This window comes from Epinephelus fuscoguttatus, linkage group LG24 (genome assembly GCF_011397635.1).
Source record: "Epinephelus fuscoguttatus linkage group LG24, E.fuscoguttatus.final_Chr_v1".
Taxonomy (NCBI): Eukaryota; Metazoa; Chordata; class Actinopteri; order Perciformes; family Serranidae; genus Epinephelus; species Epinephelus fuscoguttatus.
Window position 1 is genome coordinate 15,373,432 of NC_064775.1, and position 17,487 is coordinate 15,390,918.

The window sequence follows — 17,487 nt, forward strand, 5'->3', positions numbered from 1 at the left end:
GTTTAAACCTTACGCAAAAGTGTCTTTGCTGTAGGAACAAGTCAGTTCACCGTTTCCATATACTTTAATACCACTTAAATAAACTTTTTCCCGATAGCAAAGAGTTAACTAACAGATCCAGTTGCTGAGTTCACACAGAGCTTTTATAGGTTACAACAGGATGAAACGGCTTGTGTTAAATGAAATGACAGTGGGAAACAGAGTCGAGCCACAAAACACATAACCTGTAACAAACAGAACAGCTGGGATCCTTGGAGATGAGATGGGATGACATATACTTAATTGTCTCCTTGGGGAAACTTATCTTGGGCTCAGCATCGCTGCATCACAGAGCAGTCATCTCCAGCAGCATCCTTACAGTTGTTCAATCAGTCATTCATAGTTTTACAACTGTGGTTTCTACTGTAGGGGGTGTATTATCTTTATTAAAGGACATCCATCCATTTGTTATCTGTAGCTGTCTTTCTAGCTCATATTGGTGGAGAGGTGGGGTGCAACCTGGATAAGCCTCCAGTCTATCAGAGGGCATGTGAATTCCTCTCATGGAGATCACATTTATCACATGAGATCACGTGGGAAAACTCACATATGGACAGGAACATGGTGTTTTTGGATATTTCACATGTGTAATGAATGAATCAGTCCATCACAATATTTATCACAGCTCCACAGAGGAGATTTTTTTTTTGTCTTGGTGACACATTTTACAGCTTCAGGTGTGAAACATTGCAGACTGCTGGAGATGTTAATTTGTAAGAAACACCCAAAATCAAGACAATATACCACTTTACTGAAATATGCATTCATCAATACATCAAAGCATGAGAGGTGAGGAGAGACTGCTGGAATTTCAAATAGAGACACACAGAGGTGGATGCGCCGGTGGAGGAGACAGAAAAAAAGGAGAGAGCTAATGGAAGGAGAAGGAGAGAGAAAAGTGTTTGTGCACAAGAGGACGAGAGAAAGAGAGAGGGAAGGGGAGGAGGAGGAGGAGGAGGAGGAGGAGGAGAGGGGGATTGCATTGCAGTACACCCGTGCGTAAATGTGACCATCCTCACCGCGGTCCCTCCATCCATCCATCCATCCATCCCTCCATCCCTTCCGTCCTCCCTCCTCCAGCCTCCAGCGGCTCCTCTCTCCTCCTCTTCTGCACGGTGGTCGGTGGTCAGATTCCCACCGTGGAGTCCCGGGTGTCTCGGCTCGGCGCCCTCCTCCAGGGGTTAGGAGGAGGGCCAGCCACCTCGTCCAGGTTCCTGCCGGGCTTCGTGAGCACCGACAGCCAAGGCTCCGAGCGGCGGGAGAGACGCGGCTCGACCCGCTCTCGGATGCCGGTGATGCGGGGTCTGATTGCGCCACAGAACACCTTCTTGGATACCATCGCCACTCGTTTCGATGGGACCCGTGAGTACATGTGAATTATCCCTAATCCCTTAATTTCATGGTGCGCAATGGAGGTTTCACGCAGTTTATATTTCACAAATTAGTTTATAAACAATATTTAAACTCTGAAAATGCAAAGTCCTCCAAAAACCTGTAAAGTGCATAAAGAGGACTGTCGACTGTTGGACTCATGAGCTGATAGTTTGATGAATGGATTATGATGAATGAAGCACAGACTAATGTTTAACATATTAAGAATGCATGAAGTGCCCACTTGGTCACCCAGAAGAATTAACCATTGTCTTCTGGTCCTCCAGAGCCAGATGCAGAAATGAATGACATAGGCTAGTTTGTCAGTGAGTGCACAAAAATGTAAATGACTTTATAAAAATTTTCTTTTTCCTTTTTCACATTAGTGATAATTTACCCTTAACCAAAATATGCAACTGCAACTGAGAAGTGTCAGTCATTTCAAAAAGTTACAGTTCATGTGGATTCAGTATGCTGTTTATTCAGTTACACTTAATTTATCATGGCTGGATTACCTGTTATGGGGTCCCAAATTAGCTGCCAGGCCCATAATATCCCCCCCAACGATGTCTCCCACATGATGTGCAGTGTTTTTTGTGCTGGGTCAACTAAATTGCCCAATACATCTTGGCATTGTACATTTTTGCAAACCATACATTGGATGTGTTAAAACTTGATGGTTAACTTTTGGTTAGGCTGGGGCACATAAACGACCTGGTTACGGTTGAGAAAAGATCATGTTTCAGCTTAAAATACACTGTTGTTGGAATGCAATCCCCGCTGAAAACGTATTGATGTCTCTGTAAAACACAACTGTTTTTAATGACACTATCCCCACAGGAAATGCAGTGCTGTCTCTGTAAAAACAACTGCTTTTTGTAGCTCCGTCCCAGCAGGAAATGCACCGTTGTCTCGGTAAAAAAAACAACCGCTTTTCGTGGCGCTATCTCAGCAGAAAATGCAGCGTTGTCTCAGTAAAAAACAACTATTTTTCATGACCATATCCAAGCAGGAAATGCAACATTGTCTCGAAAAAAACCCAAATGCTTTCCGTTTTTTTCCGTGGCACTATCCTGGTAGGAAATGCAGCGTTGTCTCGGTAAAAAAACAGCCGCTTTTCATAACACTATCCTGGCTGGAAACGCAGCGACATCTCAGCAAAAAAACAACTGCTTTTCTTGGCACTATCCCAGCAGGAAATGCAGGGGTGTCTCAGTAAAAACAACCGCTCTGTAGGACACTATCCTGGCAGGAAACACAGCGACATCTCAGCAAAAAACACAACTGCTTTTCATGGCACTATCCCAGCAGAAAATGCTGCGACATCTCTGTAAAAAACAACTGCTTTTCATGGGATTCTTCTGGTGTCTTGGCTGGCTGGGTACATTAAGCCGCTGTGTGGAAATGTGATTAAACACATTCCTTTGGGAATCTGCCAATATAAGCACAAAACTTTGCAATGAAAGTCCTGAATTTAGACTTTGATGCATGGGCCCTTTTAAAAAACAGACCCCAAGATTAGGTAATGAAGCAGGACCCACTTAACAGGCCCAAGGGTCAGCTGACACCACACTGTAGTGGCTCCCCAAACAAAGTTTAAATTGAATTCGCTCAAATCAGGTGAAACACCAAAGCAGTTACCTGGTTTGCCTGGCTGAAAATCCAGCCTTGCATACAGTACTGTGGATTGAAATGTATTGTTTTATATTAAACACTAGGACGATATGAAGGAAACATTTCAAACTGTTACATCAGCTACCAAAGACAGCATGGATCCATTCATCAAGTAAAGGTGGCACTATTTTAAAAACCTCAGAGGTTTAGTTTTTTAACTAAAATCATCACCATGACACATAATACAACCTGTACTGTAATTATTATTCACCTGTTTTCATACACAAATCAGTGGAAAAACCCCACACATCAGTCTACCCTACATATACAAAGCCCATGTAAATGTACACAGAAATCACTGTCAATCAATATGCAAAATGCAGTTATCATGTTTAACACTGTTACATAACACAGTCCTGAAGGCGCAAACTAACAGGCAGGACCGAGCAGCAGACAGACTGTGTGGATGAAGGATATACTGTACCAGGAATCAGAGTGGGATCTGTCTATTTTCTGAGCAGCAAATTAGATTACCGAGGCATTCCTGCTGCAAGGTGCTACATGATTACAGCGTGCTGTGTGGAAATCAGTCATCTTCAGTGGCATGTGTAGGTATTTGATGTGTCTTGTGTGTCCCCTGAAGGCAGCGTTTCACAAGATTGCATTAATTCAATTAGAATATTTCATTGGGTGTCAACAGTGATCGGCTTTTCTCTGATCTGAGAGGGGAACAGATTTCACTCCTCTGTGTCTGATCAGTTCTTGCAGCTTCCACGTGCAGGGGATCTTCTCTTTTTGCTACACAAAATAACATTATCCTAATATTACCCATGAACTGAACAAATTAACTGACTAAAATACAGTCCAACACGACTGGTGGGCTTGTCTTGACTTTCTAGTGGTTACACAAGGATCAGACGGCACTGAGTAGCAACCCCCCACACTTTATATTCCAGGAGCGCCCCCCACAAGATTCTCCAAGGGACACAGCCCACAAAGCCCATCCTCAACGGGCAAACTCCCACGAGCCCTCCGCTATGTATGATCACAAGTTAAAAGAGCTGGTCCACTAGACCGCAACCAGGACTGAGTACACATTTTGAATCTGACGTTTGACGATCAGTTGGATTCTCCTATCCAGCACCTCTGCTTTTTTTCAGTAATATTTTATTGTAAGGAACATTAGGTGTTCAGTTTTTTCCCCTCCACCCACACTCATCCAACCAGCCATAGGAGAAAAAATACATCCCAAATACATAGCATCCAATAAATGTTAAAACGTATGATACAAATAGAACAAGTGCTCTTAAAGGGACTGTTCACTCCAAAATCAAAATTACATATTTTCTTCTTAACTGTAGTGCTATTTATCAGTCTAGATTGTTTAATAACACTGTTAGTAAGTCAGTGTAAGATAAGAGAATCTGCCACAGGGGCCTCTTAATGATTCCAAATGTCCCCTCACTGCGCGCTTGGGTTTACCAAGCTTGTTTATAAATGTTTTATCAGATTATTTGTCCCTATACATCTAAAAGTTGTGTTTCTTGCTCCAAGGGGACACAGATAACAGCGAGTTAGAATTAAAGAAGCATCTTATTGAACCCTGATTAAACATTAAAAATCCCTCACGCCCGTTTGTTTATTTGTATAACTCATGATCTGAACAAACTGCAGTGAATGAATGAATGGAAGCACCTCCTCATGCTTGGTGTGAGAAAATGAACACTGGATTCATGCTCATGTTGAGCTCTTCATTCTGCTACAAAAAACAATAGGGGGATTTTAATGAGGAGCTTCTCCTTTAGCTGAGCTTTACAACTGTACATAGCTGACTACAGGGCGCTGCCAAGGAAGTGTGTGAGGGGTGGAAGGGTTGAGAAAAACTCTTTGTTTTTAGTTAAGATAAAAAAAAAGACTCAAACACAGCCACAAATGGGCAGGGAAAGATTAGAGATGCCACATTAAATCATCACACTAATGACTCAAAGCTGTAACAGTGCAGGTTGAGAAATGCCAAGTCTGAAGCATCGAGGGCGGCACTTTAAGTCCCACTGTGACCAAACCTTTGTTTTATTTGTCACTCTGCACACTTAATAACAGAATACTGAGCATGTCCGTCGTGGCAGATAGCGACTAGAAAGCAGCTGAGCAGAAAAGTATTTTCAGGTCTGAAGGCTGGGATCTTCCATCTTTGCCATACAACATTAATGCAGCACGATAACCAGCAGGACTCCAGGGAAATCTCTCCAGATTTCTTTTTCTTATATTGCAGTAGAAAGCCACAGAACGAACCCTTTCACTCAGAGATATCTCAATACACGACATACATATTAATAAGAACAAAGGTTACAGATTTTAATTAATCACTTAGGGATGGCAATGTTGGTTGGTCAACACTGTCTAGACTGAAAATGGGAGGATGTTGTACAGACATTAACGGTGCCCAGGAGATGAAGCTTAACCATGTCTGCAACTGAGGTTTATTTATCGTTAGGATAATTTTTTGCCTTGTTAATTGATTGCTGAGCCTGTAAATGTCAAAAAATAATGACATATACCCAGAGCCCACAGGGATGTCCTTCATTCATTTTGTCGAACCATCTAAAACCCCAAAGGGAGTCAGTGTACATGAGAAACTGAGGAAAGCAACACATGTTAGCACTGGACGTGGCAATTTCCAGGCAAATCAGTAGAATGTATGTTGGCTTTGTATGTTTCTGCAAACCACAGATACGTTACATTAGGCCCACATCACTTTGGGAATGTTGATGCACTACATATAAAATGTACAAATGTAATGTAATGTAACCTTGGTTTGGAAAAATGTCCAATGCCAAGATGTCCTCCCGGCAACTGGGCTGCAATCGTCATACTTTATAGATGAGTTATACCAATAATCAGTGTCACCTTAGTCAGTTCAAACTCTTTAAATTAAAACTAATTAATGCCTTTATCAAGATATGTAAGTCTATTATTCACTGGTCATACAGTAGTTTTGATTGGGTGTGGACACAAAAAAAATGTCTGTAAAAGTGAGCATACGAGACTGAAGAGTGACTTCTGAGTGACAGATTCTTGTGTTTCTGTCAGGGGAGTTCTGGCACAAAGCTGTGGGCTGTAAAGTTTTGAAGCTGATGCAGAGTAAAAATGTGTTTTCGGTTCAGATTTAGGTAACACATCAGAGAGCTAGTTTAACAAATAATCATCAGGCCGTCAGCGTTTAGCTCCCTCATTGTTTGCCAGATTTATTTCCTATTGTACAGACTCTTACTTTGAAAATGTTATGTTTTCTTCTCAACCATCTATGATCTATTAATGTGATATTGTAAATGGATGATAGATGATTGGTATTGAATAAATACATTATACATGTACTGCCATATACTCCAGATTCATTTTTGAAGCATTACAAGTGTAGATTTTTGCTGTGCACAGGATTCAGTGTACATTTTTTGATACATTATAGTAGTCCAATTAAAGGGACAGTCCACCCAGTATCAAAAACACATACATGTCTTCTTAACTGTAGTGCTCTCTATCAGTCTAGACTGTTTTGATGTGAGCTGCAGAGTGTTGGAGATATCAGCTGTAGAGGTGTCTGCCTTCTTTTGATCAGATGGCACTCGGCTTGTGGTGCTCAAAGCGCCAAAAAAATACATTTGAAAAACTCAGCAGCAATGTCTCTTTCTAGAAGCTATGACCTGGTTACTCAAGATAATCCACAGACCTTGTTGTGAGCAGTTTTGTGTGGGAACTATTTTCTTTCTTTTGAATTATACCCGCCAACCATATCACTGAACAGAAGGAGGTGTGCATCTACTGCAGGCATGTCCAAAGTCCAGCCTGGGGGCCAACTGAGGACCATGGACTGATTTTAAATAGCCCTCGACTTGTCTTTACGTACTTTAAGTGGACCACCACACAATATTTTGGTAATCAATTAGGAACTATGCAGGTGGAACTAATGTGTTTTCATAGGCAAAGACAGTAAACTTGCAAATCAACGCTTACCTAGCAGCAAACATTTCCTCATAGGTAGTCGATATGGCTCAGCTAGCACCACTGAGCTAGTTCATCTTACAGCTTAGCCGTTAACATTTACATCTCGTGCTGTCACAAACGTGAGGCTTTCGTCCATGAGTAGATGCACTCTTCCTTCAGCACGGTGATCCATTCGGTGGGTGTACTTCAATAGAAAGAAAATAGTTCCTACATGAAACTGCTCACAATAAAGTCTGTGGATTATCTTGAGTAACCAGGTCATGATTTCTGGAAAGAGACATTGCTGATGAGTTTTTCAAATGGATTTTTTTTTGGCACTTTGAGCACCACAAACCGAGTGCCATCGAGTAACATTATATTCGAGAGAAGGCAGACATCTGATTTTGGGCTTGAACTGTCCCTTTAAGTGTCCATGGAATGAATGCAAGTCAACATAGTGTCCTTAAAAAGTGCTCTAAACAACCATGTGTGGCCTTTGTGAGTGTGTTTGGCTTACATTGTGCACAGTAGTGAATGTATTGTGGCGGGCTGTCGCTGTCAGCTTATCAGCACCAGGGTTTATCGGGGTTCCCTAAGCTGCTCGGGGCCTGAGTCTGAGTGGTTTTGTAGTTTCAGCTCGCACGTTATTACACCTGGATCATAGTGTGGAAGTGACAGGCGTGCCTCGCGCCTGCTGGGGAATGTGCAGAAAATGAGTACAATAAAGGAAAATAGGAACACGGCAGAAAGCCAGAGTGGAGGGGAAATAATGGAGCACAGGGGCTGTTTCTCTGAAACCAGATCACGTCTTTGGGGGAAATGGCCACTATGTACGCATAATGAGCAGGGTAACCTTGCACACAATGTTGAGGCAGGGGACATCCAGGTGCTAAGATATAACTCTTGGTGCTGTGTCTCTCCTATTTTAATGATATTTGTGTGAAACACTGCTCCTGTGCTGCCTGTATATGAACACACTCAATTTTTATATTCAGTGTGTTTTCTCTACTCAAAAAATCCACACGCTTGAATATTAGTAATGGAAAAAGAATGACAGATGATGAGACTGACACAGCGGTGCAGGTTGTTGTTGTTCGACTTACTGTAAATAAGTAAATCAGAATATGATTTTCTTCTGCAGCTTCTGTGTCGACTGAAAATGACAAACAGATGAGTCACTCGCTACTGACTGGTTAGGGCAAAACAAAACAAAACAAAACAAAAAAAGCCCCCTACAAGAGAGAAATCAGTAACACGGACCACAATGTCAGGCTGAAGAATGAAATGAAATGAGCTAGTCATTTCCTGTTTTGACATGATAATGCCCCCGTGCACACAGCCAGGTCTATAAAGAGATTGTGTTGGTGTGGAGGAACTTGACTGGCCTGCAGAGAGACCTGACCTCAACTCTGTAAAACACAATCTTGTAGCTGAACGGGAGAAAATACTTGCAAATAATGCCCATGGCTTTGCCTGCAACACTGACATATGAGCTTGGTTGCTCTTCTTTAACATTCTCCTGAAAAGCTCTAGTGTAAGAAGGCCAGTAAAAGCACGCCTTAAATAAAAGCACTACCCTTCTTTTTATGCAAATCGTGCACACTGCTCTTAAATATTAATATATTCCTCTTTCTACCAGTTAATCATCTCAAAAGTACAGGCCTATTTTTTTTTCTCTGGGAGAAGTGATTCATGAAATCCTATTATATTCTGTCACACTCTTCAAAATCGACCATCTGCGTCACTCTTATGTTCAGAATCTCAGACCGCCTCCCTCCCCTGCTGCCTTGCAGTCGACGCCGCTGCTGCTGTTGTCACTACAAATCCATCTGGCTGTATATGTGAGTAACACGGCCTCACACTTGTTGCATCTCGAGTCCCACAGTGGTCCGTTGTTGTTAGGGTGAGGAAGCAGAGCAGGCAAAAAGCAGCTGCACAGAGTGTGTGGCCTTCATCGTGGACATATGAGATGATAGACTCACAACATGATCCTCCATCCGTTATTGTGGTTGTTGGTGAGGTACATTTGCTTTGTGGAGCAAAACCTACAACCTGACATTTTACTATGAATGGGGTGCAGAGAGCAGCAGAGAGGAGAGCAGATTTGAAATTTGACAGTAGCATCATGATTGGCTGAGAGGGATTGTGGCAACGTTTGATTGGATAGCTAGAAGAGCTAACACCCATAGTGTTGCTTTGCATCTTTTCATCATGCAGGGATGCCGTCAAATTTGATTGCAACACTTATTCACTTATATATTTTTCAGGACTTTTCTGCTTTATTACCCATTTTGAAACATCTGTTACAAAAGCAGTCAATCATAATCAAACATAATAAGTTGTATTACTTTGATGTAGTAATTAAAATAGTTACATTATTTATTACATATTTAACAAGGTAAGGGGCACCATCTTGTGAGGTACTCCTTCTGTTATCCCTATTATTACCAAGTACCATAAACGCACTCAGTCCAAAAAGGAGATTTACAATGTCCTGATATGCGAGTGGAGTTAGTGCATTGGACTGTAATTGAGCACTGGGCTGCTTCATATAAATCTGTACACTGTATATTGATTAGTTTGTTCAAATAACCCAATCACTACAGAAAATGTTGGCATTTCTGCAAACCACTGGATAGAAGATATGTTGAAACTTAGCATTTTCTTACATTTCAACAGCACTGTGGTTGTTGTGTGGTGATGTTTAGGCACAAAAGATCATGTTTGAGCTTTAAAAAACCTTGTTTAGGTGCCACAGTCACAGCTGCAAATGCAGAAGTGTCTTGGTAGGAAAACAGCTGCTTTTCTTGGCACTGGATAAACAGACAGGTTACAAAAAACACCTACGTTTGGAGCCTAAAACGTCATGGAAACATAGAAATGACTCACTAAAAAACAACCGGTTTTGTCTGTTGTTGGTCTTGAACAGTGGTGTCTTGCCCAGGTGTCATACCATCCACAATTCCCTCCACTGGAGTTGCTCCCCAGCTTCAAACCCAGCAGATGTTGCAGGAGCATCATTCTGTCAGTTGTATTATTGTGATTCATAACTTGTTGTGCTGAGAAAATGTGTGACTTCCCATGAGCCCGCTGCAACGAGCGGCAGTTTGTAGCTACTCCTTGTCTGAGTGGTGCTTCGATGAGGTTCGGCAAGAGCGTTTACACTGGACACTTTATTAATGCATGAATTATTAAATTTGATTGTTCCCGCTTCATCCCCGTGCAATCCCACTTTCTCTGTGTCTCGGTGAATTTGTCTCTCACTCTGTCTCCCCCTTTCATTCAATCACTGGCTCGCCTGCTCTCTCCTTCTATATTGCTCACATTCTTCAAAGTGAGCGCTCCAGTCCTCCAGATTCATTTATGTATGGACTTTAATGATCTCAGTGGATTGAATGCCTTGGCTGTGTGAGTCACCTATCATACTGAATTTAGTTTCATAATGAATTATTCAAGATTGTCCCCATAACTCAGGCTGTCAAACCATTTGTCAGAGCTCCTGCTCATATCATTCTGGCAATCTACTAACAGACAGTATGCTTACATGCATGCTTTTACTTCTGCTGCACACACCAACCTCTCCACAGGAATCATTACACAGCATTGTGAAATATGGGTTTTGGAACATCACTGAGCTGTTATGAGAAAAAATATCATTTTTTACACTTATTTATGTCTGATTATGAGTTACATGTTTCTGTTCTGCAAAGTAAACTCCCTATTTAATGTTGCTGAGGCTGCAAAAATTACTCTCGCAATCTAAATCTGGGATGTTTGAGCTCCACAGAACAGTGTAGTTTATTTGTGTAGCCTGTAATCGCAGAAGATGGAAATATTGTAGAGGGCACAGAGGCAGAGAGAGGTGGGGAATACGCATGGGAGGAACAAAGAAAAAAGAAGAGATTATTTGAAGAGAACAATAGCGGGAAGTGAAAAAAAAGAAAAGAAGATGAAGTGAATATCATTGGAAAGCAGCAAGCATGTTAAATTCTCCCCGAGGAGGAGCTCTTCAAAGTGAGCAGAATTACACTGAAGCTTTTCGGAGTGCAGATGCAAACATAAAGCGAGGAGGAACACCGAGGAAAAAAAAAGAACGCCGTGCATGAAATTTTAATTGTGTTTTCTTTGAGTTGGGATGACATGTTAGTGAACTTGTAGGTGATGACCTCATGGTTGAGGAAAGCATGTGATTGGATGTCTAACAAGACTGGCACACGTCACAACTGCAACATGTTCATCCTGCTGGATTAATAATACTAATAATGATAATGATCATTTGTTTTAATTCAACTAGTACACCTCCATAGAGGTTTGAGGGATGACAAGTGAGGTTAAATGGTATAGTCATACTGTTTGTTTTTTAAATAGTTAAATCCATTCATCAGTTCAGTCATTAATTAAATTAATCATTAATGTATCCAGAGGCTATTGATTTAAAAACATTTGTCTTACTTTTCTGCCATGCTTTCCCTGTCCTTTTACCGCCTGTTTCCATGGTGCCATAACTGTCTATATGCCTGCGTGTGCTGAAGGCTACTCCTGGACTGTTGTGGCTGACTTGGGCTCACTGCGTCATCTTTAATATTTTTAAGTGACAAAAATACAAAAAAAAAAAAAAATGCTGTGACACATAGCATACATCATGCTGGTTCAATCTGGAAAAAAAATGTCCCAATATTGCCAATTTTTGTTCCATTTTACCTGAATGCATTAAGTAGTACTCAAATCCATTCCCATAAAAAGTAAGTAGAAGAAGATATACTTTATAAATCCCTGAGGGGAAATTCAATTTGTTTTCACTCTGGTGTCATATACACACAGGCCCGAAATACACACACATACACAAACAGGACTTTTACATGCATTAAATGGAAAGATGTTAGAGCAAGGGTGGGCCTTGGACAGGCGCCCTGAGCAGTCGGGGGTTCAGTGCCTTGCTCACCTTAGGTGCCCAGGAGGCAAACTGGCACCTCTTCAGCTACCAGATCACCTAGTGGACACTGTCCCACCTGCATGACTTGTAGAAACTATTCAACCAGCGCCATCATCAGGTCAAACTTTATGTTCATCTGATATAACGGCAAATGACCGTCAAACTAGCTAATTTACCATCATGGCTAATTAGCAAATATTAGCATGCTAACACGCTAATTTAAAGTTGTGAACAGCGAAAGAGGTAGCTACAACATTTTACCTGCTGTATGTTATGTCAAAATTGTCATTATGACCATGGTAGCATGCCGTCAGACGCAAATGTACCTGTCTAATTCGGAAATGTCTGCTAGCTAACATGCTAACATAAGCTGGTGAACCGAGAAAGAAGTAGCCATATTATGCCTGCTAAATTTAGCATTGGCATTTAGCGAACAAGCACAGCTACAGCAAGCCAACGTGCTAAAATGAGCTGATGAACCGAGAAAGAGGTAGCCATACCATATTACCCCTGCCAAATATAGCATGGTGATATTAGCATTTAGCGAACAAAAACAGCTATAGGAAGCTAGCAAACTAAAAAACCGGTGAACATGGAAAGAGGTAGCCATATTTTAACGTTACCTGCTAAACATAGCATGGTGACATTAGCATGTAGTGTAGCAACTAGCACAGATACACTAAGCTAATTAGATGCTAGCATGGCTGTAGACTCTAATTTTCAACTCAAGCATGTAAATTTATTTGAAACCGTAAAAACTGAGACAAGAATAAGGTTCTGAAAAGTGAAAGTTTCAGTTTATGTCTTTGTAAACCAACATAAGTGACATTTTTTTTAAGTTTTGGGTGAATAACAATAATAATAAAAATACTAACATCACATTTATCACATCTACTTTTGTTTTTCGGGTGACACAAATCCACTTTCCATGAGAAATCGAGACTAAAAATATATAACACACAACATTAATTACAAATTAGAAGCTAGGGATGCACAATAATATCAGCATGTCCTCTGTATTGACTGATTTTGGCTTTAGAATGACCTATCAGAATCTGCTGACGTTATTTTTCTTATTTTTCACTATTATATATAAAAAAATCCGGCAAAAAATCCTATATTGTGCATCCCTATTAACAGCAGTTCTGAAAAGTTGAATTTTGCTAAGTGATTGAACAGGGACAGATTTGTGCAGTCTCAGATGTGTTTAGGGGGAGCGCTCTAGCAGGAGTAAATAAAACTACACTTATGTGTTCATGTTTCTGGAGACCCTCTGACAGACCATCAAACATCTCTTGAGCTGGATGTTTGTGGTCCTCTTACTGTTTACCATCTTTACCATCACCATCTTTAGTTATGCTTTATGCCTACTCTGTTTCCCTCTCCTGTGTCTTGTCCCTATTACCTCCCTGTCTTTCCTTCAAACAGACAGTAACTTTGTCCTGGGGAACGCTCAGGTCCAGTCCCTCTATCCCATAGTCTACTGCTCCGATGGCTTCTGTGAACTCACCGGCTTTGCCCGTGGCGAGCTGATGCAAAAGAGCTGCATGTGTCACTTCCTGTATGGCAGCGAAACCAGCGACCGCCTCACCTCTCAGATGCAGAAAGCTCTGGATGAACGTCGGGAGTTTAAGACTGAAATCATTCTGTACAAGAAGAGTGGTAAGTTGGGATAGCTGCAGGATATTGTCAAGATAATCATGTTTAATACTGGCAGTGTCAGAGATGTCTTTTTGTCAGACCTGACATGTTTGGAGATTGCAGGGTAATTTCTTTTAAGGCTGGAAAATTCAAATCTCTTTTATTTGATCAGGCTCCAAGTTCTGGTGTCTGCTGGACATAGTGCCCATAAAGAATGAGAAGAGCGAGGTGGTTCTGTTCCTGGTCTCACAAAAGGACATTACAGAAAATAAGGACCTGGACCATGGCAATGAATCTGAAACTGGTGAGAGAAAGCATGAAAAATATAGTGAGGCATTTTCCAATTCCACTGTAATTCACATGAAATGATCCAACAGAGGGTTTGCAGCTGGGGCAAAAATCTATCAGCAGACATGACTGGTGTTGTTATGGAGGGGGTGTGGGAGCCGTCACCAAGCAAATTACCTGTTTTCCTCTCTCAGCAAAACAGCACATCAATTCTTTTGTTCAGATTAATGGTTAATAATAAATTACAGTTTCTAAATCAAAGTGTAAAAGCCACAGATTTATACACAGGCAGTTTCTTTCACTATTTATCTCTAGTTTTGTGTCTTTTTTTCAGATGAGGAAACTGGCCTGGAGATCCGCCAGATCAGCCGCCCTCCAGGCTTCAACATGGAGCGCCGCCGCAGTCGCGCTGTCCTCTACCAGCTGTCTGGACACCTACAGAAACAGGACAAAACCAAGAGCAAGCTGAAGATCAACAATGTGAGACATATTGTCCTACATACCGTCTGTCCTAGTTAAGACTTGACCTGCTGTATTTCGTAAAGCATAACACTGAAAGTGATATTTTTAGAGGATAAATCATTTGAGTACAGTGACCCCATGGCTAATAAGGATTACACAGTGTAGTGCAGATTAATTTTGAGGACTCGCATTTTCTAAAATGGGCGATTTGCATGTCCAAAAGTGTTGTCAAGGGCATCAATTTGCACTAGTTTCTCTGTCAGTAAGATGAAAACTTGTAAATTCAAGCAACAGGGATGAGACAAAATGTGCCCTTGCAGTGTTATCTTAATGACCTGGGAATTAAGAGGGAAGAAATTAGCATAAAAGCTCTCATTAGTCATTTGAATTAATCATGAGGCTGGCTCATCAGGTGCTGTATCATGTTTAACAAGTTTCATCCTCTTGCATCAGCTAACTTTTAACTTGATGCTCAGAGACACGTGTTTTTTGTCATGACATAATGTGTTCATACATGGCGTGCATAGGCATAGATTTTGGGGGGATGCAGGGGGGCACACCCGTTTTATCTTGACAGAATTACAGACATTACGCCCATTAATTGAAACATAAAAATTCACCAGAATGCAGGAAAGTAAATGCTGACTCACAAATTATTTGTTTCTTTTACTAATGCTAACGTACGTGACTTTACTTACTCTAACTGAATGACACCCTACCACGCTTCTTTTCTTAAACCTAACCAAAGTAACTTTCCTCACTTGAACCTAACTTGTTTATTTCTACGTTAAGTACGTAACCTTTCATGAAGTACATAACGTCAGCCATGGGGCACTAATCTGTTAGATATCATACAAACGGTTGTATGAGAATACGTTGTTTAGATATACTGTGAAGGCAACTTATTTTTGATTACTTTCTGTTTATGTTTCCATGTTTAACTAATTTATTTAATTTAATATTAAACTACTAGGAGTAGCAGTGCTGCTAATGATGTTAAAATATTTATGCTGGCCTGGCTGGTGGAGCTTCTCTTAAGCTACAGGGCTCCCAGTAGATAATAAGACAATCTATTATTAATCAATTTACACAGAAAATATACCCTCATATAGCTAATATGTCTTTTTCATCAATGTTTGTGTGTGTGCTTCCATACATCACATCAAGAGTGTTCTTGGAGCCAATGCGAACCCGGTCCCAGAGTACAAGGTGGCAGATGTCCAGAAGTCCCGTTTCATCCTCCTTCACTACGGTGCATTTAAGGCCGGCTGGGATTGGCTCATCTTGCTGGCCACTTTCTATGTTGCTGTCACCGTTCCTTATAACGTCTGCTTCACTGCAGTGGAAGTACGAGAGGACGGCGCCTCAGCAGCGCGTAACCCTCCAAGTGTCAGCGATATCTTGGTGGAGATACTTTTTATCATTGGTAAGGCTGCCTTAATTTTTTTTCCCTTGTTATCCTGAGGATTAAAATTTATTAAGCTTAAGCTACACAGGTAATACTGGAATCAGTTTATTCTTGGTTTTGGTCTTCTCATGGAATTTATCAGCAATAAGAAAGAATATCACCAGACTCATCCTTTCACCTCTCGGCTTCTGTCCATTTATATATTTTTCCACTTTCTCCTAATATCACTTTAAGGGGCACCTCCTTCCTGGTTTACAATAATAATCCAAACAAGCAGCTCTGAAACCACCACTCCTTCTCTCCTAATTGGCCCAGTTAGCCGCACCATAGCCTGCACTGCCTCCAACTCCTCCTCTTGACGCATAAGAGCGGTATGCTAATTGGCCCTCCTTAACGATCTCCACATTCTTTCCTCTGTATCTCACCCCGCTGTCTCCCCTCCGGCAACCAAGTCCACTAATCCCGCTTGAGGAAGGCTTGTTAAAGCAGCTACAAGGGTCTAACTGGTTATAAAATAGTCTCACTTTCATACTGATGCTTCTATATGACCTACATAAGCAAGCAAGACCGTCAGCAAGAGATTGGATGTTTCCATATAGTTGTTCTTAATGCCTGCCCCCTGGTTGGATTCCCCTCAAAATCACATGGGCAAGCAGGCTGTAGAAAATTGTATTTTTGACATTATGTTTTGTGGTTATGGATGATATTCCTCCTCCATTCAGTGGAGGGCTCAACCAGAATTTAGCTGCTCGGCTGGCAAAGTTCCTAGTCTGATGGCTCTGTGAAGATCTGGGTAATATTTTTACTTGGGAAGTCAAAATGTTTTGGCTTCATGCGCCACTGAGCAACTTTCATAGGAATTGATGGGGCCCCCTCTCCAGTACTGTATCTAGTTCTTTTCTTACATACGTGATGGAATTACTACCTCTTTTGTCCAGAGAGGGCGCCAAAGGCAACACAGAATGAAAGGTCCTTGTTGCTGCTTCAAAGTCATGTCTGTGGGGTAAAGTTACATACAGCCAGCACCATGTTAGCTTAGCTCAGCATAAAAGTTGGAAAACTTGTTGTTTTGTGTGAACAAACGAGATATAACTGATGAGCTTTGTGTTCCAGATATCGTGCTCAACTTTCGCACCACCTTCGTGAGCACATCTGGCCAGGTCGTGTACGACGCCCGCTCCATCTGCATTCACTACGTCACGTCTTGGCTGTTTGTGGATCTGATTGCCGCGTTGCCCTTTGACCTTCTCTACGCCTTCAATATCAGTGTGGTGGGTCTCACACACACGCACACTGTTCACACAAACAGCTATACAGGTCTGCTTGTTATATAATGTGTGCACATTTGGGAGAGTGCATATAAATCCTACATGTTTGACTGCTTGCACTTCTGCTTGCCTTTAGGTTTGATTTATGTGTATGTGATGTATAGGCAGAGGCTCTGTGGGCACTCACAGTGGTAATAGACATCATTCTTTTATCAGCTGCACTCTCCTGCTGTTTGGTGCTCACTCAACATTAATTTAATAAGACCATGAAAGAGCCTGCATATGCAAATGTTATGCTACAAAGACGAGGCAAAGAAAACTGAGAGCTAATAAAACATTGTTTTTATCTTCAACTTTGTGTTCATAATTTCTTGAAATCCTGCTCTCACGATTTGCTGTCTTTGCTGCAAGGGAAGAAAACTGAGAGTGTGAGCTTCAACAAGAAACTCATTATTAAGCAGCCAGTAATTAAGCTGATAAAT

The 17,487-nt window shown here is 41.3% G+C and overlaps 1 protein-coding gene across 5 annotated transcripts in view; it reads left to right on the forward strand.

The window, feature by feature from the left end:
* The first annotated feature begins 1,172 nt into the window (after positions 1-1,172).
* Positions 1,173-17,487, forward strand: part of LOC125885192 (potassium voltage-gated channel subfamily H member 8-like) — a 34,305-nt gene continuing 17,990 nt past the window's right edge. Inside the window, exons 1-6 of one of the 5 annotated variants that reach the window (XM_049570723.1) lie at positions 1,173-1,401; positions 13,367-13,600; positions 13,752-13,883; positions 14,202-14,347; positions 15,497-15,755; positions 16,851-17,008. In XM_049570723.1, the coding sequence (XP_049426680.1) occupies positions 1,326-1,401; positions 13,367-13,600; positions 13,752-13,883; positions 14,202-14,347; positions 15,497-15,755; positions 16,851-17,008 (1,005 nt within the window). In that variant the 5' untranslated portion in view covers positions 1,173-1,325. Of the gene's footprint in view, positions 1,402-11,683; positions 11,748-11,906; positions 12,182-12,374; positions 12,429-13,366; positions 13,601-13,751; positions 13,884-14,201; positions 14,348-15,496; positions 15,756-16,850; positions 17,009-17,487 lie in introns of those variants that run through there. The other 4 variants (XM_049570727.1, XM_049570725.1, XM_049570726.1 and 1 more) reach the window with 4 other exon arrangements.